We start from the raw sequence: 25154 nt of genomic DNA on the forward strand, positions 1-25154 counted from the left end.
CATACATGAATGTCAGCCATCAAGTGTTTAAGATATATCAGTAAAAATACAGAAATACAGCTGGTGTAAAAAACATACCTGGGTAGAAACAAAACTCTTTCCAACAACCCAGTCTAAACAAAACTCTTTCCAACAACCCAGTCTAAACAAAACTCTTTCCAACAACACAGTCTAAACAAAGCTCTTTCCAACAACACAGTCTAAACAAAACTCTTTCCAACAACCCTGTCACGGTGAGTGAATGAGGACCCAAAAGCGAATTAACTTAACAGAGCTTCTTTAATAACCAAACATAGGTAGGTTCAGACAGACCGGCAGATTCCGACAGGACAGGACAAGGTTACAGCAAACATGACGATAGTCTGGTTCAGGCATGAAACACAACAAACAAGAATCCGACAAAGACAGGAGCAGAAACAGAGAGAGATATAGGGACCTAATCAGAGGGAAAAAGGGAACAGGTGGGAAACGGGGTGAATGGGTAGTTAGGAGGAGACAAGGAACAGCTGGGGGAAAGCGGGGGAGAAAAGGTAACCTAATACGACCAGCAGAGGGAGACAGGGTGAAAGGAAAGGACAGAAAGACACAACATGACAATACATGACAGTACCCCCCCACTCACCGAGCGCCTCCTGGCGCACTCGAGGAGGAAACCTGGCGGCAACGGAGGAAATCCTCGATCAGCGCACGGTCCAGCACGTCCCGAGAGGGAACCCAACTCCTCTCCTCAGGACCGTACCCCTCCCAATCTACGAGGTACTGGTGACCACGGCCCCGAGGACGCATGTCCAAAATCCTGCGGACCCTGTAGATGGGTGCGCCCTCGACAAGGATGGGGGGGGGGGGGGGAGACGAGCGGGGGCGCGAAGAACGGGCTTGATACAGGAGACATGGAAGACCGGGTGGACGCGACGAAGGTATCGCGGAAGAAGAAGTCGAACTGCGACAGGATTAATGACCCGAGAAATACGGAACGGACCAATGAACCGCGGGGTCAACTTGCGAGAAGCCGTCTTAAGGGGAAGGTTCTGAGTGGAGAGCCAAACTCTCTGACCGCGACAATATCTAGGACTCTTAGTTCTACGCTTATTAGCAGCCCTCACAGTCTGCGTCCTATAACGGCAAAGTGCAGACCTGACCCTCTTCCAGGTGCGCTCGCAACGTTGGACAAAAGCCTGAGCGGAGGGGACGCTGGACTCGGCGAACTGAGATGAGAACAGCGGAGGCTGGTACCCGAGGCTACTCTGAAAAGGAGATAGCCCGGTCGCAGACGAAGGAAGCGAGTTGTGGGCGTATTCTGCCCAGGGGAGCTGTTCTGACCAAGACGCAGGGTTGCGAAAAGAAAGACTGCGTAAGATGCGACCAATAGTCTGATTGGCCCGTTCTGCTTGACCGTTAGACTGGGGGTGAAAGCCGGAAGAGAGACTGACGGAAGCCCCAATCAAACGGCAAAACTCCCTCCAAAATTGAGACGTGAATTGCGGACCTCTGTCCGAAACGACGTCTGACGGAAGGCCATGAATTCTGAAAACATTCTCGATGATGATTTGTGCCGTCTCTTTAGCAGAAGGAAGCTTAGCAAGGGGAATGAAATGAGCCGCCTTAGAGAACCTATCGACAACCGTAAGAATAACAGTCTTCCCCGCTGACGAAGGCAGTCCGGTGACAAAATCTAAGGCGATGTGAGACCACGGTCGAGAGGGAATGGGAAGCGGCCTGAGACGGCCGGCAGGAGGAGAGTTACCGGACTTAGTCTGCGGGCAGACCGAACAAGCAGCCACGAAACGACGCGTGTCATGCTCCCGGGTGGGCCACCAAAAACGCTGGCGAATGGAAGCAAGCGTACCCCGAACACCAGGGTGGCCGGCTAACTTGGCAGAGTGAGCCCACTGAAGAACGGCCAGACGAGTAGGAACGGGAACGAAAAGAAGGTTCCTAGGACAAGCGCGCGGCGACGGAGTGTGAGTGAGCGCTTGCTTTACCTGCCTCTCAATTCCCCAGACAGTCAACCCGACAACACGCCCCTCAGGGAGAATCCCCTCGGGGTCAGTGGAGGCTACTGAAGAACTGAAGAGACGAGATAAAGCATCAGGCTTGGTGTTCTTAGAGCCCGGACGATAAGAAATCACGAACTCGAAACGAGCGAAAAACAGCGCCCAACGCGCCTGACGCGCATTAAGTCGTTTGGCAGAACGGATGTACTCAAGGTTCCTATGGTCAGTCCAAACGACAAAAGGAACGGTCGCGCCCTCCAACCACTGTCGCCATTCGCCTAGGGCTAACCGGATGGCGAGCAGTTCGCGGTTTCCCACATCATAGTTACGTTCCGACGGCGACAGGCGATGAGAAAAATACGCGCATGGGTGGACCTTGTCGTCAGAGAGGGAGCGCTGAGAAAGAATGGCTCCCACGCCCACCTCTGACGCGTCAACCTCGACAACGAACTGTCTAGAGATGTCAGGTGTAACAAGGATAGGAGCGGATGTAAAACGATTCTTGAGGAGATCAAAAGCTCCCTGGGCGGAAACGGACCACTTAAAGCACGTCTTGACAGAAGTAAGGGCTGTGAGAGGAGCTGCCACCTGACCGAAATTACGGATGAAACGACGATAGAAGTTTGCGAAGCCGAGAAAGCGCTGCAGCTCGATGCGTGACTTAGGGGCGGGCCAATCAATGACAGCTTGGACCTTAGCGGGATCCATCTTAATGCCTTCAGCGGAAATAACAGAACCGAGAAATGTGACGGAGGAGGCATGAAAAGTGCACTTCTCAGCCTTCACAAAAAGACAATTCTCTAAAAGGCGCTGGAGGACACGTCGAACGTGCTGAACATGAATCTGGAGTGACGGTGAAAAAATCAGGATATCGTCAAGGTAAACGAAAACAAAGATGTTCAGCATGTCTCTCAGGACATCATTGACTAATGCCTGAAAGACAGCTGGAGCGTTAGCGAGGCCGAAAGGAAGAACCCGGTATTCAAAGTGCCCTAACGGAGTATTAAACGCCGTCTTCCACTCGTCCCCCTCCCTGATGCGCACGAGATGGTAAGCGTTACGAAGGTCCAACTTAGTGAAAAACCTGGCTCCCTGCAGGATCTCGAAGGCTGAAGACATAAGAGGAAGCGGATAACGATTCTTCACTGTTATGTCATTCAGCCCTCGATAATCTATGCAGGGGCGCAGAGACCCGTCCTTCTTCTTGACAAAAAAAAACCCCGCTCCGGCGGGAGAGGAGGAGGGGACTATGGTACCGGCGTCAAGAGCTACAGACAAATAATCCTCGAGAGCCTTACGTTCGGGAGCCGACAGAGAGTATAGTCTACCCCGGGGGGGAGTGGTTCCCGGAAGGAGATCAATACTACAATCATACGACCGGTGTGGAGGAAGAGAGGTGGCCCTGGACCGACTGAACACCGTGCGCAGATCGTGATATTCCTCCGGCACCCCTGTCAAATCACCAGGCTCCTCCTGTGAAGAAGAGACAGAGGAAACAGGAGGGATAGCAGACATTAAACATTTCACATGACAAGAGACGTTCCAGGAGAGGATAGAATTACTAGACCAATTAATGGAAGGATTATGACAAACTAGCCAGGGATGGCCCAAAACAACAGGTGTAAAAGGTGAACGAAAAATTAAAAAAGAAATGGTTTCGCTATGATTACCAGAAACAGTGAGGGTTAAAGGTAGCGTCTCACGCTGAATCCTGGGGAGAGGACTACCATCCAGGGCGAACAAGGCCGTGGACTCCCTTAACTGTCTGAGAGGAATGTCATGTTCCCGAGCCCAGGTCTCGTCCATAAAACAGCCCTCCGCCCCAGAGTCTATTAAGGCACTGCAGGAAGCTGACGAACCGGTCCAGCGTAGATGGACCGACAAGGTAGTGCAGGATCTTGAAGGAGAGACAGGAGTAGTAGCGCTCACCAGTAGCCCTCCGCTTACTGATGAGCTCTGGCTTTTACTGGACATGAAGTGACAAAATGACCAGCAGAACCGCAATAGAGACAGAGGCGGTTGGTGATTCTCCGTTCCCTCTCCTTAGTCGAGATGCGGATACCTCCCAGCTGCATAGGCTCAGCTCCCGAGCCGGCAGAGGAAGATGGTAGTGATGCGGAGAGGGGGGCAACGGAGAGCGCGAGCTCCTTTCCACGAGCTCGGTGACGAAGATCAACCCGTCGCTCAATGCGAATAGCGAGTTCAATCAAGGAATCCACGCTGGAAGGAACCTCCCGGGAGAGAATCTCATCCTTTACCTCTGCGCGGAGACCCTCCAGAAGACGAGCGAGCAAGGCCGGCTCGTTCCAGCCACTGGAGGCAGCAAGAGTGCGAAACTCAATAGAGTAGTCAGTTATGGATCGATTGCCTTGACATAGGGAAGACAGGGCCCTGGAAGCCTCCTCCCCAAAAACAGATCGATCAAAAACCCGTATCATCTCCTCCTTAAAGTCCTGATACTGGTTAGTACACTCAGCCCTTGCCTCCCAGATTGCCGTGCCCCACTCACGAGCCCGTCCAGTAAGGAGAGATATGACGTAGGCGACACGAGCAGTGCTCCTGGCGTAAGTGTTGGGCTGGAGAGAAAACACAATATCACACTGGGTGAGGAACGAGCGGCATTCAGTGGGCTCCCCAGAGTAACACGGCGGGTTATTGATTCTGGGCTCCGGAGATTCGAAAGCCCTGGAAGTGGCCGGTGGATCGAGGCGGAGATGGTGAACCTGTTCTGTGAGGTTGGAGACTTGGGTGGCCAGGGTCTCAACGGCATGTCGAGCAGCAGACAATTCCTGCTCGTGTCTGCCTAGCATCGCTCCCTGGATCTCGACGGCTGAGTGGAGAGGATCCGAAGTCGCTGGGTCCATTCTTGGTCGGATTCTTCTGTCACGGTGAGTGAATGAGGACCCAAAAGCGAATTAACTTAACAGAGCTTCTTTAATAACCAAACATAGGTAGGTTCAGACAGACCAGCAGATTCCGACAGGACAGGACAAGGTTACAGCAAACATGACGATAGTCTGGTTCAGGCATGAAACACAACAAACAAGAATCCGACAAAGACAGGAGCAGAAACAGAGAGAGATATAGGGACCTAATCAGAGGGAAAAAGGGAACAGGTGGGAAACGGGGTGAATGGGTAGTTAGGAGGAGACAAGGAACAGCTGGGGGAAAGCGGGGGAGAAAAGGTAACCTAATACGACCAGCAGAGGGAGACAGGGTGAAAGGAAAGGACAGAAAGACACAACATGACAATACATGACAAACCCAGTCTAAACAAAACTCTTTCCAACAACCCAGTCTAAACAAAGCTCTTTCCAACAACCCAGTCTAAACAAAGCTCTTTCCAACAACACAGTCTAAACAAAACTCTTTCCAACAACCCAGTCTAAACAAAACTCTTTCCAATAACCCAGTCTAAACAAAACTCTTTCCAACAACCCAGTCTAAACAAAACTCTTTCCAACAACCCAGTCTAAACAAAACTCTTTCCAACAACCCAGTCTAAACAAAACTCTTTCCAATAACCCAGTCTAAACAAAACTCTTTCCAACAACCCAGTCTAAACAAAACTCTTTCCAACAACACAGTCTAAACAAAGCTCTTTCCAACAACACAGTCTAAACAAAACTCTTTCCAACAACCCAGTCTAAACAAAACTCTTTCCAACAACCCAGTCTAAACAAAGCTCTTTCCAACAACCCAGTCTAAACAAAGCTCTTTCCAACAACACAGTCTAAACAAAACTCTTTCCAACAACCCAGTCTAAACAAAACTCTTTCCAATAACCCAGTCTAAACAAAACTCTTTCCAACAACCCAGTCTAAACAAAACTCTTTCCAACAACCCAGTCTAAACAAAACTCTTTCCAATAAACCCATTCTAATAGATATAACGTAACTTTCCATAATAATGGAAGATAAGAACATATCATTTTCTATTGAATGTTCTACTTATTTTTGGTATATTTTATATCCATAAAAGTAAATGCATAAAAACACAGCCTTTGCATATTGTTTTTCAAAAATAATTTATAAATTACTTAGATACATTGAAATGTATGAGGGGCAAAAAGACTCCTGAAATTGATTATTGAATTAGAACTAGTACAAGACCCAAAAGCTTAATTTATGACTTATTTAAAGCCAATATATATATATTTTTTGTTTTGTTTATTTAGCCATGTTGTACATCTTGTGTGTTCTGTTTCCCACTGACTCTATGTATTTGCACATTGGTAATAAAATTATGACATACAAGAGCACATACCTGGTTTCCCAAGTCTAAATTGAATGAACGAATGTGGATAAATGTGTGTGTGTGTGTGTGTGTGTGTGTGTGTGTGTGTGTGTGTGTGTGTGTGTGTGTGTGTGTGTGTGTGTGTGTGTGTGTGTGTGTGCGCGCACAGCAGCACACACAGCTGGTCCTGGGCATCGCTCCAGTGTAGCCCTGGCCAGCAGACATACAAAGTATGCCAGCGATGAATCCCCATCACCGCAGTGCCAGTTGGCCTAATAACAGTGTTTATAACCAGTCAGGGTCTGCTATGAGGTAATATGATGAATGTGAAAAGTCCGGCTCAGGAGCTCAATTTGTGTTGCAAGGCACAAATCATGACAGTCAAATCCACACTACAGGAGAAATGGCTCGCTATCTTTCCTGGCAGTGAAACGGATACATCTCCCTGTCTGGCTCCAGAGTCCCGAGACAGACAGTAACAATGCTGTGTGTGTCAGCACTTGGAGACGTTGAACAGTAAAACTACTTCATCTTTTACCTGACTTTAACCATCGCTGTCTGCAACGTGAGGAGGTTGTTACCTCGGAATAGTTCAAACAATGCACCCAAACAGATTCTCTCAGTAGTCACTTTGGGGATTGTTTGAAATCTAGTCTTTTACATTCTGAGACAGTACTATATGGACCTGGAGAGTCAGCAACCCAAGACTTGTGTTTGTTTAGTTAGCTACGTTTGGCTTAGCGTTTCACATCACAGTGTAAATAAAAAGCTGTGGCAAGACCCCTGGTAGCAGAGTCATTGAAGCATGCTTACAGTACCTCACCTCAAAGCAACTGAAAGTCAGTGAAGTGACAAGGTACATCAAGTAAATGACAAATGCACATTTAAGTGATAATGTGGTAGAGGAGCTAGCTAACAACACAGCTAACACAATCACTTCAAACTGAAGCTGGAAAGACTGCAAACTAGCTGCACTTCAGTTTGTTTGATATTTTTTCAATTGACATTTCTTTGTATATATCCATACAAATGATGCTAGCTGATTCATGATTTCGACTGTCTGAGAAACATTGCCTGTCTGTCTCGTCCCGACTCCCGACACGTTCATTACTATGGTACAGCTGGAGATCGAATTTGAATATTGAAACAATGTTGCACATTTTGGAGAGACAGACAGCAAGGTTTATACAAAATGTCAGTCTAAAATAAATGTGAGCTCTAGATGCTTTTATGGTGGAGATCAAGTTTATAAATTGCTTGGCTGGGTTGACGAGACAGTGGATTGGGCTGATGAGACAGTGGATTGGGCTGATGAGACAGTGCATTGTGCTGATGAGACATTGGATTGTGCTGATGAGACAGTGGATTGGGCTGATGAGACAGTGGATTGGGCTGACAAGACAGTGGATTGGGCTGATGAGACAGTGGATTGGGCTGACGAGACAGTGGATTGGGATGATGAGACAGTGGATTGGGCTGACGAGACAGTGGATTGGGCTGACGAGACAGTGGATTGGGCTGACGAGACAGTGGATTGGGCTGATGAGACAGTGGATTGGGCTGACGAGACAGTGGATTGTGCAGTCAGATGGAACAGAGTAAATAGGCATTTTAACGTCATAGATTTAGCCAGTGTTAACTTGTGGAATGGACATCGGCTGGAATGCGGTTTTAACCAATCAGCATTCAGGATTTGACCCACCCGTTGTATAAAATGTAAATAATCGTCTTACCACTTTTGTCCCCCGGCAACGTGCTGCTGCACAGTGTATCCAAACTGGGCCTGCTTGGGGCCCTTGATGATCCTGTGGTTCTTGGTGTGGATGTTGAAACCATCATGGAGCCCTGGAAACAGACACAGCAAGGCAAACACATGCCATTAATAGCATGCTTGGACAGCACGTTATATTTATTTGGCTACGACAGACACTTCCCAAAAAACGCTTGTGTTTTGCCTGTGACCTGAAGTGCAACAGAAAGATTTCATGCTGGTTAGAACATTAACACCAGCCAAGTAACACAAACTCGAAGCGATAGATTGGAGTTTCATCAGAAACAGGACATGTGTGGGTTTGAGACTTTCACCCAGCGGTACCAAGAGCATCACAGCTGTTATTAGCCGGAAGGCGGCCATTTTGATGCTGACTTTGTAGCCAGCCACCTTGTGCGAGAAGGACACAGATAGCATGCCAGAGAGGGTGTTTGTCTTGTCTCGATATTCAAATCAAATCAACTTGTATTGGTCACATACACATGTTTAGCAAATGTTATTGCGGGTGTGGCAAAATGCTTGTGTTTCTAGCTCCAGTGCAGTAATATCTTATGAGTACTATCTAACAATTTCACAACAATACACACAAAATCTAAAGTAAAGGAATCGAATTTACCTTACCTCATTTGCACTAACTGTATATAGACTTTTTGTTTTCTTTTGTTCTACTGTATTATTGACTGTATGTTTTGTTTATTCCATGTGTAACTCTGTGTTGTTGTATGTGTCGATTGCTATGCTTTATCTTGACCAGGTCGCAGTTGCAAATGAGAACTTGTTCTCAACTAGCCTACCTGGTTAAATAAAGGTGTTCTCAACTAGCCTACCTGGTTAAATAAATGTGTTCTCAACCAGCCTACCTGGTTAAATAAAGGTGTTCTCAACTAACCTACCTGGTTAAATAAAGGTGTTCTCAACTAGCCTACCTGGTTAAATAAAGGTGTTCTCAACTAGCCTACCTGGTTAAATAAAGGTGTTCTCAACTAGCCTACCTGGTTAAATAAAGGTGTTCTCAACTAGCCTACCTGGTTAAATAAAGGTGTTCTCAAATAGCCTACCTGGTTAAATAAAGGTGAAATAAAATAAAAAATAAAAAAAATAAAAAATAAATATAAATATTTGGACTTGCAATGTTGGAGCAGCATAGACTAAAATACAGTAGAATAGAATACATTATATACAAATGAGATGAGTAATGCAAAATATGTAAATATTATTAAAGTGACTAGTGTTCCATTATTAAAGTGGCCAGTGATTTCAAGTCTATGTATATAGGCAGCAGCCTCTAAGGTGCTATTGAAAACAGGCTACCGCTGATGCGTCTGATCCAAGAAAACTATAGTATTTTCCCTTGGAATATCTCTAGGCTATGACACCTGGACTCCAGTACCTTAAGTATCTCGTACAGAAACAAACATAGCCATGGAGGTCTCATGATGTCATCTCAGAATGATAATTGTTTCCATTCCCCTCATGCCTGTGAAGAGCCCTGGCCTTACCCCTCTCTCCCTGATCTCCTAGCTCACTGTAAACAGAGCCTTGTCCCAAAAGGCAAGCAGATATTTTACACTGTAGGGGCTGTAGGTAAACAGTAGAGCTGTCTGTCACTGAGTTTGATTGACATTGCTCAGTCTGCGTGAGGGTGGGTGGAAGGGGTGGATGGATGGCTGAAGGTTTTGTAAGCGGTAGTAGTCATATTGAAAGGGGTGGATGGATGGCTGAAGGTTTTGTAAGCGGTAGTAATCATATTGAAAGGGGTGGATGGATGGCTGAAGGTTTGTGTGAGGATAAGCAGTAGTAGTCATATTGAAAGGGGTGGATGGAGGGATGGCTGAAGGTTTTGTAAGCGGTAGTAGTCATATTGAAAGGGGTGGATGGATGGCTGAAGGTTTGTGTCAGGATAAGCAGTAGTAGTCATATTGAAAGGGGTGGATGGATGGCTGAAGGTTTTGTAAGCGGTAGTAGTCATATTGAAAGGGGTGGATGGATGGCTGAAGGTTTTGTAAGCGATAGTAGTCATATTGAAAGGGGTGGATGGATGGCTGAAGGTTTGTGTGAGGAGAAGCGGTAGTAGTCATATTGAAAGGGGTGGATGGATGGCTGAAGGTTTGTGTGAGGATAAGCGTTAGTAGTCATATTAAAAGGGGTGGATGGATGGCTGAAGGTTTGTGTGAGGAGGAGAGGTAGTAGTCATATTGAAAGGGGTGGATGGATGGCTGAAGGTTTGTGTGAGGAGAAGCGGTAGTAGTCATATTGAAAGGGGTGGATGGATGGCTGAAGGTTTTGTAAGCAGTAGTAGTCATATTGAAAGGGGTGGATGGATGGCTGAAGGTTTTGTAAGCGTTAGTAGTCATATTGAAAGGGGTGGATGGATGGCTGAAGGTTTGTGTGAGGATAAGCGGTAGTAGTCATATTGAAAGGGGTGGATGGATGGCTGAAGGTTTGTGTGAGGATAAGCGTTAGTAGTCATATTGAAAGGGGTGGATGGATGGCTGAAGGTTTGTGTGAGGAGGAGAGGTAGTAGTCATATTGAAAGGGGTGGATGGATGGCTGAAGGTTTGTGTGAGGAGAAGCGGTAGTAGTCATATTAAAAGGGGTGGATGGATGGCTGAAGGTTTTGTAAGCGGTAGTAGTCATATTGAAAGGGGTGGATGGATGGCTGAAGGTTTGTGTGAGGAGAAGCGGTATTAGTCATATTGAATGGGGTGGATGGATGGCTGAAGGTTTGTGTGAGGATAAGCGTTAGTAGTCATATTGAAAGGGGTGGATGGATGGCTGAAGGTTTGTGTGAGGAGGAGAGGTAGTAGTCATATTGAAAGGGGTGGATGGATGGCTGAAGGTTTGTGTGAGGAGAAGCGGTAGTAGTCATATTGAAAGGGGTGGATGGATGGCTGAAGGTTTTGTAAGCGGTAGTAGTCATATTGAAAGGGGTGGATGGATGGCTGAAGGTTTTGTAAGCGGTAGTAGTCATATTGAAAGGGGTGGATGGATGGCTGAAGGTTTGTGTGAGGAGAAGCGGTAGTAGTCATATTGAAAGGGGTGGATGGATGGCTGAAGGTTTTGTAAGCGGTAGTAGTCATATTGAAAGGGGTGGATGGATGGCTGAAGGTTTTGTAAGCGGTAGTAGTCATATTGAAAGGGGTGGATGGATGGCTGAAGGTTTTGTAAGCGGTAGTAGTCATATTGAAAGGGGTGGATGGATGGCTGAAGGTTTGTGTGAGGAGAAGCGGTAGTAGTCATATTGAAAGGGGTGGATGGATGGCTGAAGGTTTTGTAAGCGGTAGTAGTCATATTGAAAGGGGTGGATGGATGGCTGAAGGTTTTGTAAGCGATAGTAGTCATATTGAAAGGGGTGGATGGATGGCTGAAGGTTTGTGTGAGGAGAAGCGGTAGTAGTCATATTGAAAGGGGTGGATGGATGGCTGAAGGTTTGTGTGAGGATAAGCGTTAGTAGTCATATTAAAAGGGGTGGATGGATGGCTGAAGGTTTGTGTGAGGAGGAGAGGTAGTAGTCATATTGAAAGGGGTGGATGGATGGCTGAAGGTTTGTGTGAGGAGAAGCGGTAGTAGTCATATTGAAAGGGTTGGATGGATGGCTGAAGGTTTTGTAAGCAGTAGTAGTCATATTGAAAGGGGTGGATGGATGGCTGAAGGTTTTGTAAGCGTTAGTAGTCATATTGAAAGGGGTGGATGGATGGCTGAAGGTTTGTGTGAGGATAAGCGGTAGTAGTCATATTGAAAGGGGTGGATGGATGGCTGAAGGTTTGTGTGAGGATAAGCGTTAGTAGTCATATTGAAAGGGGTGGATGGATGGCTGAAGGTTTGTGTGAGGAGGAGAGGTAGTAGTCATATTGAAAGGGGTGGATGGATGGCTGAAGGTTTGTGTGAGGAGAAGCGGTAGTAGTCATATTGAAAGGGGTGGATGGATGGCTGAAGGTTTTGTAAGCGGTAGTAGTCATATTGAAAGGGGTGGATGGATGGCTGAAGGTTTGTGTGAGGAGAAGCGGTATTAGTCATATTGAATGGGGTGGATGGATGGCTGAAGGTTTGTGTGAGGATAAGCGTTAGTAGTCATATTGAAAGGGGTGGATGGATGGCTGAAGGTTTGTGTGAGGAGGAGAGGTAGTAGTCATATTGAAAGGGGTGGATGGATGGCTGAAGGTTTGTGTGAGGAGAAGCGGTAGTAGTCATATTGAAAGGGGTGGATGGATGGCTGAAGGTTTTGTAAGCGGTAGTAGTCATATTGAAAGGGGTGGATGGATGGCTGAAGGTTTTGTAAGCGGTAGTAGTCATATTGAAAGGGGTGGATGGATGGCTGAAGGTTTGTGTGAGGAGAAGCGGTAGTAGTCATATTGAAAGGGGTGGATGGATGGCTGAAGGTTTTGTAAGCGGTAGTAGTCATATTGAAAGGGGTGGATGGATGGCTGAAGGTTTGTGTGAGGATAAGCGGTAGTAGTCATTTTGAATGGGGTGGATGGATGGCTGAAGGTTTGTGTGAGGATAAGCGTTAGTAGTCATATTGAAAGGGGTGGATGGATGGCTGAAGGTTTGTGTGAGGAGAAGCGGTAGTAGTCATATTGAAAGGGGTGGATGGATGGCTGAAGGTTTTGTAAGCGGTAGTAGTCATATTGAAAGGGGTGGATGGATGGCTGAAGGTTTTGTAAGCGGTAGTAGTCATATTGAAAGGGGTGGATGGATGGCTGAAGGTTTGTGTGAGGAGAAGCGGTAGTAGTCATATTGAAAGGGGTGGATGGATGGCTGAAAGTTTTGTAAGCGGTAGTAGTCATATTGAAAGGGGTGGATGGATGGCTGAAGATTTGTGTGAGGATTAGTGGTAGTAGTCATATTGAAAGGGGTGGATGGATGGCTGAAGGTTTGTGTGAGGAGATGCGGTAGTAGTCATATTGAAAGGGGTGGATGGATGGCTGAAGGTTTTGTAAGCGGTAGTAGTCATATTGAAAGGGGTGGATGGATGGCTGAAGGTTTTGTAAGCGGTAGTAGTCATATTGAAAGGGGTGGATGGATGGCTGAAGGTTTTGTAAGCGGTAGTAGTCATATTGAAAGGGGTGGATGGATGGCTGAAGGTTTGTGTGAGGAGAAGCGGTAGTAGTCATATTGAAAGGGGTGGATGGATGGCTGAAAGTTTTGTAAGCGGTAGTAGTCATATTGAAAGGGGTGGATGGATGGCTGAAGATTTGTGTGAGGATTAGTGGTAGTAGTCATATTGAAGTTGATCATTCATGTTATAGTGCAGAAGACTACTGAAAGAGCTGCTTCCTGTGCTTGGTCCTCCTATGTTGAATATAATAAACGGCTCTCTATCCACCAGATGTGTACCAAACTCACTAAAAGTGGCAGTAATAAAGCCTCTCTTGAAAAAGCCAAACCTTGACCCAGAAAATATAAAAAACTATCGGCCTATATCGAATCTTCCATTCCTCTCAAAAATGTTTGAAAAAGCTGTTGCGCAGCAACTCATTGCCTTCCTGAAGACAAACAATATATACGAAATACTTCAGTCTGGTATTAGACCCCATCATAACACTGAGACTGCACTTCTGAAGGTGGTAAATTACCTTTTAATGGCATCAGACCGAGTCTCTAACATCTGTCCTCGTGCTCCTAGACCTTACTGCTGCTTTTGATATCATCGATCACCACATTCTTTTGGAGAAATTGGAAACCCAAATTGGTCTACAAGTTCTGGCCTGGTTTAGATCTTATCTGTCGGAAAGATATCAGTTTGTCTCTGTGAATGGTTTGTACTCTGACAAATCAACTGTAAATTTCGGTGTTCCTCAAGGTTCCGTTTTAGGACCACTATTGCTTTCACTGTATATTTTACCTCTTGGGGATGTCATTCGAAAACATAATGTTAACTTTCATTGCTATGCGGATAACACACAGCTGTACATTTCAATGAAACATGGTGAAGCCCCAAAATTGCCCTCGGTAGAAGCCTGTGTTTCAGACATAAGGAAGTGGATGGCTGCAAACTTTCTACTTTTAAACTCGGACAAAACAGAGATGCTTGTTCTAGGTCCCAAGAAACAAAGAGATCTTCTGTTGAATCCGACAATTAATCTTGATGGTTGTACAGTCGTCTCAAATAAAACTGTGAAGGACCTCGGCGCTACTCTGGACTCTGATCTCTCTTTTGAAGAACATATCAAGACTGTTTCAAGGACAGCTTTTTCCATCTACGTAACATTGCAAAAATCAGAAACTTTCTGTCCAAAAATGATGCAGAAAAATTAATCCATGCTTTTGTTAATTCAAGGTTAGACTACTGTAATGCTCTACTTTCCGGCTACCCGGATAAAGCACTAAATAAACTTCAGTTAGTGCTAAATACGGCTGATAGAATCCTGACTAGAACCAAACAATTTGATCATATTACTCCAGTTCTAGCCTCCCTACACTGGCTTCCTGTTAAGGCAAGGGCTGATTTCAAGGTTTTACTGCTAACCTACAAAGCATTACATGGGCTTGCTCCTACCTATCTTTCTGATTTGGTCCTGCCGTACATACCTACACGTACGCTACGGTCACAAGACACAGGCCTCCTAATTGTCCCTATAATTTCTAAGCAAACAGCTGGAGGCAGGGCTTTCTCCTATAGAGCTCCATTTTTATGGAATGGTCTGCCTACCCATGTGAGAGACGCAAACTCGGTCTCAACCTTTAAGTCTTTACTGAAGACTCATCTCTTCAGTGGGTCATATGATTGAGTGTAGTCTGGCCCAGGAGTGTGAAGGTGAATGGAAAGGCTCTGGAGCAACGAACCACCCTTGCTGTCTCTGCCTGGCCGGTTCCCCACTCTCCAATGGGATTCTCTGCCTCTAACCTTATTACAGGGGCTGAGTCACTGGCTTACTGGTGCTCTTTCATGCCATCCCTAGGAGGGGTGCAACACACTTGAGTGGGTTGAGTCACTGACGTGATCTTCCTGTCTGGATTTCCCCCCCCCCCCCCCCCCTTGGGTTGTGTTGTGGCGGAGATCTTTGTGGGCTATACTCGGCCTTGTCTCAGGATGGTAAGTTGGTGGTTGAAGATGGTGTGAGGGCTGTGCTTTGGCAAAGTGGGTGGGGTTATATCCTTCCTGTTTGGCCCTGTCCGGGGGTATCATCGGATGGGGCCACAGTGTCTCCTGACCCCTCCTGTCTCAGCCTCCAGTATTTATGCTGCAGTAGTTTATGTGTCGGGGGGCTAGGGTCAGTTTGTTATATCTGGAGTCCTTCTCCTGTCTTATCCGGTGTCCTGTGTGAATTTAAGTATGCTCTCTCTAATTCTCTCATTCTCTCGGAGGACCTGAGCCCTAGGACCATGCCTCAGGACTACCTGGCATGATGACTCCTTGCTGTCCCCAGTCTACCTGGCCGTGCTGCTGCTCCAGTTTCAACTGTTCTGCCTGCGGCTATGTAATCCTGACCTGTTCACCGGACTGCTACCTGTCCCAGATCTGCTATTTTCAACTCTCTAGAGACAGCAGGAGTGGTAGATATACTCTTAATGATCGGCTATGAAAAGCCAACTGACATTTACTCCTGAGGTGCTGACTTGCTGCACCCTCGACAACTACTGTGATTATCATTATTTGACCATGCTGGTCATTTATGAACATTTGAACATCTTGGCCATGTTCTGTTATAATCTCCACCCGGCACAGCCAGAAGAGGACTGGCCACCCCTCATAGCCTGGTTCCTCTTTAGGTTTCTTCCTAGGCTTTGGCCTTTCTAGGGAGTTTTTCCTAGCCACCGTGCTTCTACACCTGCATTGCTTGCTGTTTTGGGTTTTACACTGGGTTTCTGTACAGATCTTTGAGATATCAGCTGATGTACGAAGGGCTATATAAATAAATGTAATTTGATTTGAAGACTGGATGTTGAAATCATGTAGCAGCTTACCTGGATATTTCCTTCCTGCTCATTTAAATGGACATACTGTATACAAAGTACATTAAAGGAAAACTCAGAAAAATTATATTAACTTCTTTTTTTTAAATACAGAAAAACAGCCGGTGTACAGAATGCATCATACCTGCTGTATTTCTGTATTTTGACATGTACAGTATGTCTTGAAAAGTTGATTGCTGACATTGTAAAACATGGAACTGTATCAACAATGGGACTAATGAAACAAATACCAAAATAGATGACCTTTTACTAGATGCCAACATTATGTAGCACTGAATGAACACTAAAGTCAGAATAGCACTGATCTACACTGAATAACATTATTTAAGGTTATTGCCATTGTACTTGGCTAAGACAAGACTTTACGACAAGAAGAACAGAAGCATACCTTATTGTCCTATTCTGAGGAAACGTAAATTCATCTATTTGTTTTCTACCAACACCTGAGACAAACACACTGAGTGCCTTGCTTTTAATGGCATAAAGGCTGGAGATGGCATCTAGAATACTGATGCCAGGCAGCAGCCCTCTGATTGGCAGATCACTCTTCATCAGATGATGACTGACCATTGACTGTGCGATGCTCACATCAGTTTAGGGAATTACCTTCCCAGTCAAATTCAACCCCCTTAATTGTTTTCTGTACGTGAGATCAGATTTAGAAATCTACCACAGGTGATGAGCTGAGAAAGATCAATAATTGCAACCCACATGCCTTCCCAGATGTGTATTTCTGGTAGAAGTTGAGCAGAGCGTTTAAGCACTATGGTGAAACCCTGATTAGACCATGTGGGAACCAGACAAGACAAATTCATCTCAGAGAACAAAATGGAAAGGACCGCAAACACAACTATGGGGACTGATCAAAAGACAGACCGGATTTGTGATTGTGTAGATTACTTCTCCTCACTTCCTCTGGACACTAAGAGCATTATGGGAAAACGCAATTCCCTTCTGGATTCAATTAAAATGCGTATCAGAGACGATACTTTTTCGGCTTTTCTCGCTGTCACCAAGTTACCCAAAATGGCTTATTAATGAAAACAGCATCATGTGGATTTTTTATTTCCAACGGAGGAAGCAAGCAGCAAGCACATTTTTGTTGAGGAGATGGAAGACATGAGTAGATCTTCTTCTTGACAGAGAGGAGAGAGCAGGATGGAAAACGTAATCTTCGTCAACATAACTTCCTTTCATTCTGGCTCTTCATTCATCTATCTTCTCCTTCAACTCCAGCTGTATACAGTGTCTTCGGTTCACCGGTCTCACACCACTTTGTCTCTATATTATATACAGTGGAAGACAGACGTCTTGGCTACTGTAAGGTCAGGGTTCATGTTGGGATTTACATTTCATTGCAATTTTTCTTGTCTGACGTCAAGGGCTATGAGCCAGCTTGTGATGACAGTGATATAACACTAACGTAGAGCAGGAAATAGAGAGAGAAATGGAGAAGTATCAAGAGAAAGAAAGAGGCAGCTTTAAAAGTCATCACCCTTAATGACATACAGTTAGAGGATTATTACTTGGAAAAAAAGATTTCACAGTCAGAACCCAACCCTGTGAGGAGTCAGAACCCAACCCTGTGAGCGGTCAGAACCCAACCCTGTGAGCGGTCAGAACCCAACCCTGTGAGGAGTCAGAACCCAACCCTGTGAGGAGTCAGAACCCAACCCTGTGAGCGGTCAGAACCCAACCCTGTGAGGAGTCAGAACCCAACCCTGTGAGCGGTCAGAACCCAACCCTGTGAGCGGTCAGAACCCAACCCTGTGAGCGGTCAGAACCCAACCCTGTGAGGAGTCAGAACCCAACCCTGTGAGCAGTCAGAACCCAACCCTGTGAGCAGTCAGAACCCAACCCTGTGAGGAGTCAGAACCCATCCCTGTGAGCAGTCAGAACCCAACCCTGTGAGCAGTCAGAACCCAACCCTGTGAGGAGTCAGAACCCAACCCTGTGAGGAGTCAGAACCCAACCCTGTGAGCAGTCAGAACCCAACCCTGTGAGGAGTCAGAACCCAACCCTGTGAGGAGTCAGAACCCAACCCTGTGAGCAGTCAGAACCCAACCCTGTGAGCAGTCAGAACCCAACCCTGTGAGGAGTCAGAACCCATCCCTGTGAGCAGTCAGAACCCAACCCTGTGAGCAGTCAGAACCCAACCCTGTGAGGAGTCAGAACCCAACCCTGTGAGCAGTCAGAACCCAACCCTGTGAGGAGTCAGAACCCAACCCTGTGAGCAGTCAGAACCCAACCCTGTGAGGAGTCAGAACCCAACCCTGTGAGCAGTCAGAACCCAACCCTGTGAGCAGTCAGAACCCAACCCTGTGAGGAGAAAGAACCCAACCCTGTGAGGAGTCAGAACCCAACCCTGTGAGCAGTCAGAACCCAACCCTGTGAGGAGTCAGAACCCAACCCTGTGAGCAGTCAGAACCCATCCCTGTGAGCGGTCAGAACCCATCACTGTGAGCAGTCAGAACCCAACCCTGTGAGCAGTCAGAACCCAACCCTGTGAGGAGTCAGAACCCAACCCTGTGAGCAGTCAGAACCCAACCCTGTGAGCAGTCAGAACCCAACCCTGTGAGGAGAAAGAACCCAACCCTGTGAGGAGTCAGAACCCAACCCTGTGAGCAGTCAGAACCCAACCCTGTGAGCAGTCAGAACCCAACCCTGTGAGCGGTCAGAACCCAACCCTGTGAGCAGTCAGAACCCAACCCTGTGAGCAGTCAGAACCCAACCCTGTGAGCGGTCAGAACCCAACCCTGTGAGCGGTCAGAACCCAACCCTGTGAGCAGTCAGAACCCAACCCTGTGAGGAGTCAGAACCCAACCCTGTGAGCGGTCAGAACCCAACCCTGTGAGGAGAAAGAACCCAACCCTGTGAGGAGTCAGAACCCAACCCTGTGAGCAGTCAGAACCCAACCCTGTGAGCAGTCAGAACCCAACCCTGTGAGCGGTCAGAACCCAACCCTGTGAGCAGTCAGAACCCAACCCTGTGAGCAGTCAGAACCCAACCCTGTGAGCAGTCAGAACCCAACCCTGTGAGGAGTCAGAACCCAACCCTGTGAGCGGTCAGAACCCATCCCTGTGAGGAGTCAGAACCCATCCCTGTGAGCAGTCAGAACCCAACCCTGTGAGCAGTCAGAACCCAACCCTGTGAGGAGTCAGAACCCAACCCTGTGAGCAGTCAGAACCCAACCCTGTGAGCGGCCAGAACCCATCCCTGTGAGCAGTCAGAACCCAACCCTGTGAGGAGTCAGAACCCAACCCTGTGAGCAGTCAGAACCCAACCCTGTGAGCGGTCAGAACCCAACCCTGTGAGCAGTCAGAACCCATCCCTGTGAGCGGTCAGAATCCAACCCTGTGAGCGGTCAGAACCCATCACTGTGAGCAGTCAGAACCCATCCCTGTGAGCAGTCAGAACCCAACCCTGTGAGCGGTCAGAACCCATCCCTGTGAGCGGTCAGAACCCATTCCTGTGAGCGGTCAGAACCCAACCCTGTGAGCGGTCAGAACCCAACCCTGTGAGCGGTCAGAACCCAACCCTGTGAGCAGTCAGCCCCCCAACCCTGTGAGCGGTCAGAACCCAACCCTGTGAGCAGTCAGAACCCAACCGTGTGAGCGGTCAGAACCCATCCCTGTGAGCATTCAGAACCCAGCACCTTGAGCAGTCAGAACCCAACCCTGTGAGCGGTCAGAACCCAACCCTGTGAGCGGTCAGAACCCATCCCTGTTAGCAGTCAGAACCCAACCCTGTGAGCGGTCAGAACCCATCCCTGTGAGCAGTCAGAACCCAACCCTGTGAGCAGTCAGCCCCCCAACCCTGTGAGCGGTCAGAACCCAACCCTGTGAGCAGTCAGAACCCAACCGTGTGAGAGGTCAGAACCCATCCCTGTGAGCATTCAGAACCCAGCACCTTGAGCAGTCAGAACCCAACCCCGTGAGCGGTCAGAACCCATCCATGTGAGCAGTCAGAACCCAGCACCTTGAGCAGTCAGAACCCAGCACCTTGAGCAGTCAGAACCCAACCCAGTGAGCACACAGAACCCATCCCAGTGAGCAGTCAGAACATTACTTAGTAATCAGTCAGAACCCATCCCAGTGAGCAGTCAGAACCCTTCCCAGTGAGCAGTCAGTACCCAGCCCAGTGAACAGTCAGAACCCATCCCAGTGAGAAATCAGAACCCATCCCAGTGAGTTGAAGAGATGGATTTCATAGAGCACACAAAAACAGAGCCCAGGACAAGCCCCCACTTCTCTTACGTCAACACAGTAGGGCCTATTTTGAATACCCTAAACCCCACTCTCAGTCCTCTCTATACAGCTCTACAATCTGTTAGGCTCTGAGGGCCAAGTCAAGTCATCCTTTTTTCTCCATGGGAAATTTATTTTGTTACTGAGATCACAACGTAAAAGCACCAACAAAGTTTATGAGGCGACATAACAAATAAATAGAAGGTCAAAGTTGGGTTAGCTTCAGCACTGAGAGGCAAACCAATGGTTCAGAGAGTTTGCAAGCGGCAGTTCAGGTATGGTTCTGTTGTGTATTGCTAATCATTTTTACCAAGATTAGAGCAGTATAGAGAGCTGATATATTAAATAAATAGTTAGAAGCAGAAACTGGCCAAATACATGTTTATTTCCATTTGATGGACAAATGGACTTGACAGAGAAAAGTGTGTATTGGACAAACGTGTGAAATGCATTGGAACTCGTTATTTAATTGCTGGTCGGGATAGTTAGTAGGGCCGGGACCATACCATTATCACAATATTGTTTCTATGGCAAAAATGTAAACACAAAGCAGACCAAACTCTTTCAGTCCTTTAAACACCTGCTGTATGTAAAATATTTTGAGCTATAGACATAAAATAAATAAATGTGACTCTGAAAGACAAACTAATGATGTTTGTTTCCAACATTAATGCTGTTTTCCTAAAGAACTTAAATCCGCATTGTGTTTGGTTTCTTTGTTATGATACTAAGGAGTTTGGCGATACTGGTATCGTCCTGGCCCTAGTAGTTAAAATGATTATATATATATTTTTCATAGAAAGTAGGCATTTGAAAAACATCAGTCACTTGTGAGATTCAGTTAGCAGTTAAAGAAGAGAGTCAAAGTCAGGCCAATAACCATTTCCTTTGAAATAAAGTACTGTCATGGTTCATTCTTTAGAAGAGTTTGATTTTTCACGTTGACAGTTTTAAAGGAGATCACGTCTGCTATCAAGGCAGCTGAAGATTTTAAATCTAATGAGAGCACTGCAATTGCAGAAAAAATATCTTTATAATCCTCCAAAATATGTATATCTCACTAGTATATTCTGCCAACAGATGTTGCTGCTCTGTCAAGAGAAATTATACAAGAGTATATGTGAGCATACAGTGCCTTTGGGAGGTATTCAGATCCCTTCGTTTTTCCCACATTTTGTTACGTTACAGCCCTATTCTAAAATGGATTAAATAAAACAATTTCCTCAGCAATCTACACACAATACCCCATAATGACAAAGCAAAAATATGTTTTTAGAAATGTTTGCAAATGTTTTAAGTATTCAGACCTTTTGCTATGAGACTCAAATTGAGCTCAGGTGCATCCTGCTTCCATTGATCATCTTTGAGATATTTCTACAACTTGATTGGAGTCCACCTGTGGTAAATTCAATTTATTGGACATGATTTGGAAAGGCACACACATGTCCACAGTGGCTTGCGAAAGTATTCACCCACCTTGGCATTTTTCCTATTTTGTTGCCATACAATCTGGAATTAAAATAGGTTTTTGGGCGGTTTGTTCATTTGATTTACACAACATACTACCTACCACTTTGAAGATGCAAAATATTTTTATTGTGAAACAAGCAAGAAATAAGACCAAAAAAAATGAAAACTTGAGCGTGCATAACTATTCACCACCCCAAAGTCAATACTTTGTAGAGCCACCTTTTTCAGCAATTACAGCTGCAATTATCTTGGGGTATGTCTCTATAAGCTTGGCACATCTAGCTACTGGGATTTTTGCCCATTCTTTAAGGCAAAACTGCTCCAGCTCCTTCAAGTTGGATGGGTTCCGCAGGTGTACAGCAATCTTTAAGTCATACCACAGATTTTAAATCCGATTGAGGTCTGTGCTTTGACTAGGCCATTCCAAGACATTTAAAAGTTTCCCCTTAAACCACTCAAGTGTTGCTTTAGCAGTATGCTTATGATCATTGTCCTGCTGGAAGGTGAAGCTCCGTCCCAGTCTCAAATCTCTTGAAGACTGAATAAGGTTTCCCTCAATGTGCCTGTATTTAGCTCCATCCATCATTCCTTCATGTTCTGACCAGTTTCCCAGACTCTGCCAATGAAAGACAGCATGATGCTGCCACCACCATGCTTCACTGTGGGATGCTGTTCTCGGGGGGATGAGAGGTATTGGGTTTGCGCCAGACATAGTGTTTGCCTTGATGGCCCAAAAGCTCAATTTTAGTTTAATCTAACCTGAGTACCTTCTTCCATATGTTTGGGGAGTCTCCCACATGCCTTTTGGCGAACACCAAATGTGTTTGATTATTTTTTTCTTTAAGCAATGGCTTTTTTCTGACCACTCTTCTGTAAAGCCCAGCTCTGTGGAGTGTACGGCTTAAAGTGGTCCTATGTACAGATACTCCAATCTCCTCTGTGGAGCTTTGCAGCTCCTTCAGGGTTATCTTTGTTCTATTTGTTGCCTCTCTGATTAATGCCCTCCTTGCCTGGTCCGTGAGTTTTGGTGGGAGGCCCTCTATTGACAGGTTTGTTGTGGTGCCATTTTCTTTCCATTTTATAATAATGGATTTAATGGTGCTCCGTGGGATGTTTAAAGTTTATGATATTTTTTTATAACCCAACCCTGATCTGTACTTCTCCACAACTGTGTCCCTGACCTGGTTGGAGAGATCCTTGGGCTTCATGGTGCCACTTGCTTGGTGGTGCCCCTTGCTTAGTGGTGTTGCAGACTCTGGGGCCTTTCAGAACAGGTGTATATATACTGAGATCGTGTGACAGATCATGTGACACTTAGATTGCACACAGGTAGACTTTATTTAACTAATTTTGTGACCTCATGAAGGTAATTGGTTGCACCAGATCTTATTTAGGGACTTCATAGCAAAGGGGGTGAATACATATGCACTCAACAATTTTCCATTAAAATGTTGTAAAAAATTATTATTTTTTTCATTTCACTTCACCAATTTGGACTGTTTTGTGTATGTCCATGACATGAAATCCAAATAAAAATCAATTTCAATTACAGGCTGTAATTCAACAAAATAGAAGGGGGTGAATACTTTTGCAAGGCACTGCATATAAGGTCCCACAGTTTACAGTGTATGTCAGAGCAAAAACCAAACCATGAGGTCAAAGGAATTGTCCGTAGAGCTCCGAGACAGGATTGTGGCACAACGCCTCTCCCCTATTTGACCTAGATAGTTTGTGTGTATTGACATGGAGGCTACGTGGTGCCTGTTTAAAAATGTATGTAGTTCTGTCCTTGAGCTGTTCTTGTTTAATGATGTTCTGTATTATGTCATTCTGTATTTCTGTATTATGTCATTCTGTATTTCATGTTTTGTGTTGAACCCCAGGAAGAGTAGTTGCTGCTTTTGCAACAGCTAATGGGGATCCTAATAAAATACCAAATGTCGAGACACAGATCTGGGGAAGGATACCAAAAAATGTCTGCAGCATTGAAGGTCCCCAAGAACACAGTGGCCTCCATCGTTCTTAAATGGAAGAAGTTTGGAACTGTACCATGTACGCTGGGAGTCGGGAAGCAAGTTCAGGGAGTGAATTTAATAAATACAGAAACCCTGGAACAGAAACAATAACGCCTAGGGAAAGAACCAAAGGGAGTGACATATATGGGGAAGGTGATCAGGCAGGTGATGGAGGCCAGGTGAGTCTGATGAGGCGCTGGTGAGATGTGTTCGTAATAATGAGCAGCCTGTTGACCTCGAGCGCCTCAGAGGGAGTATACGTGACAGGAACCACCAAGACTGTTGCTAGAGCTGGCAACCTGGCCATACTGAGCAATAGGGGGGGAAGGGCCTTGGTCTGGGAGTTCCTCTGTGGAGATGGGAGAACCTTCCAGAAGGACAACCATCTCTGCAACACTCCACCAATCAGAGTGAGCAGACGGAAGCCACTCCTCACTAAAAGGCACATGACAGCCTGCTTGGAGTTTGCCAAAAGACACCTAAAGACTTTCAGACCATGAGAAACAAGATCCTCTGGTCTGATGAAACCCAAGATCAAACTCTTTGGCCTGAATGCCAAGCGTCTGGAGGAAACCTGGCACTATCCCTACGGTGAAGCATGGTGGTGGCAGCATCATGCAATGGGGATGTTTTTCAGCGGCAGGGTCTAGGACACTAGTCAGGATCAAGGCAATGATGAACAGAGCAAAGTACAGAGAGATCCTTGATGAAACCCTGCTCCAGAGAGTTCAGGACCTCAGACTGGGGTGAAGGTTCACCTTCCAACAGGAGAACAACCCTAAACACACAGCCAAGACAACGCAGGAGTGGCTTTGGGACAAGTCTCTGAATGACCTTGAGTGGCCCAGCCCGAGGAAACATCTCTGGATAGCTGTGCAGCAACGCTCCACATCCAATCTGACAGAGCTTGAGAGGATCTTCAGAGAAGAATGGGAGAAACTCCCCAATTACAGGTGTTCCAAGCTTCGAGCATCATACCCAATAAGACTCGAGGCTGTAATCCCTGCTAAAGGTGCTTCAACAAAGTACTGAGTAAAAGGTCTGAATACTTAAGTAAATGTGATATTTCAGTTTTAAATGTTTTAATAATATTAGCAAAAATGTCTAAAAAACTGTTTTTGCTTTGTCACTATGGGGGATTGTGTGTAGATTGGTTAGGAAAATAAACAATGTAATCCATTTTAGAATAAGGCTGTAACCTAACAAATGTGGAAAAAGTCAAGGGGTCTGAATACTTTCAGAAGGCACAGTATATCCAGCATATGTTATTGCTAAATGGTTCAGTTGTTGATAAGGCATCACATTGTTTCCTGCAAAATTGAATGACAAGGCCATAAACTATATGTTCTGGTTGGAGAAAACATCCATTCATGGTTACCATCCCTGCAATGTACAGTACACCGTTCAATCTAAATATTGACATATTCTCCACATTGTTCATTTCCTGTTGCATGAATGGTTCACATGTTCAGCTGTTCTTTGATCTCCCCCAAAAATATTATCC

General features: G+C 45.9%; 1 protein-coding gene across 2 annotated transcripts in view; it reads right to left on the reverse strand.

Moving 5' to 3' along the window:
- LOC110520392 (integrin alpha-11) overlaps positions 1-25154 on the reverse strand; it is a 98922-nt gene that overhangs the window by 65248 nt on the left and 8520 nt on the right. For both annotated transcript variants that reach the window (XM_036963840.2, XM_036963841.2), the window contains exon 2: positions 7964-8075. In XM_036963840.2, the coding sequence (XP_036819735.1) occupies positions 7964-8075 (112 nt within the window). The remainder of the gene's footprint in view (positions 1-7963; positions 8076-25154) is intronic.

This window comes from Oncorhynchus mykiss, chromosome 26 (genome assembly GCF_057628025.1).
Source record: "Oncorhynchus mykiss isolate SJ-2025 chromosome 26, ASM5762802v1, whole genome shotgun sequence".
Lineage (NCBI taxonomy): Eukaryota > Metazoa > Chordata > Actinopteri > Salmoniformes > Salmonidae > Oncorhynchus > Oncorhynchus mykiss.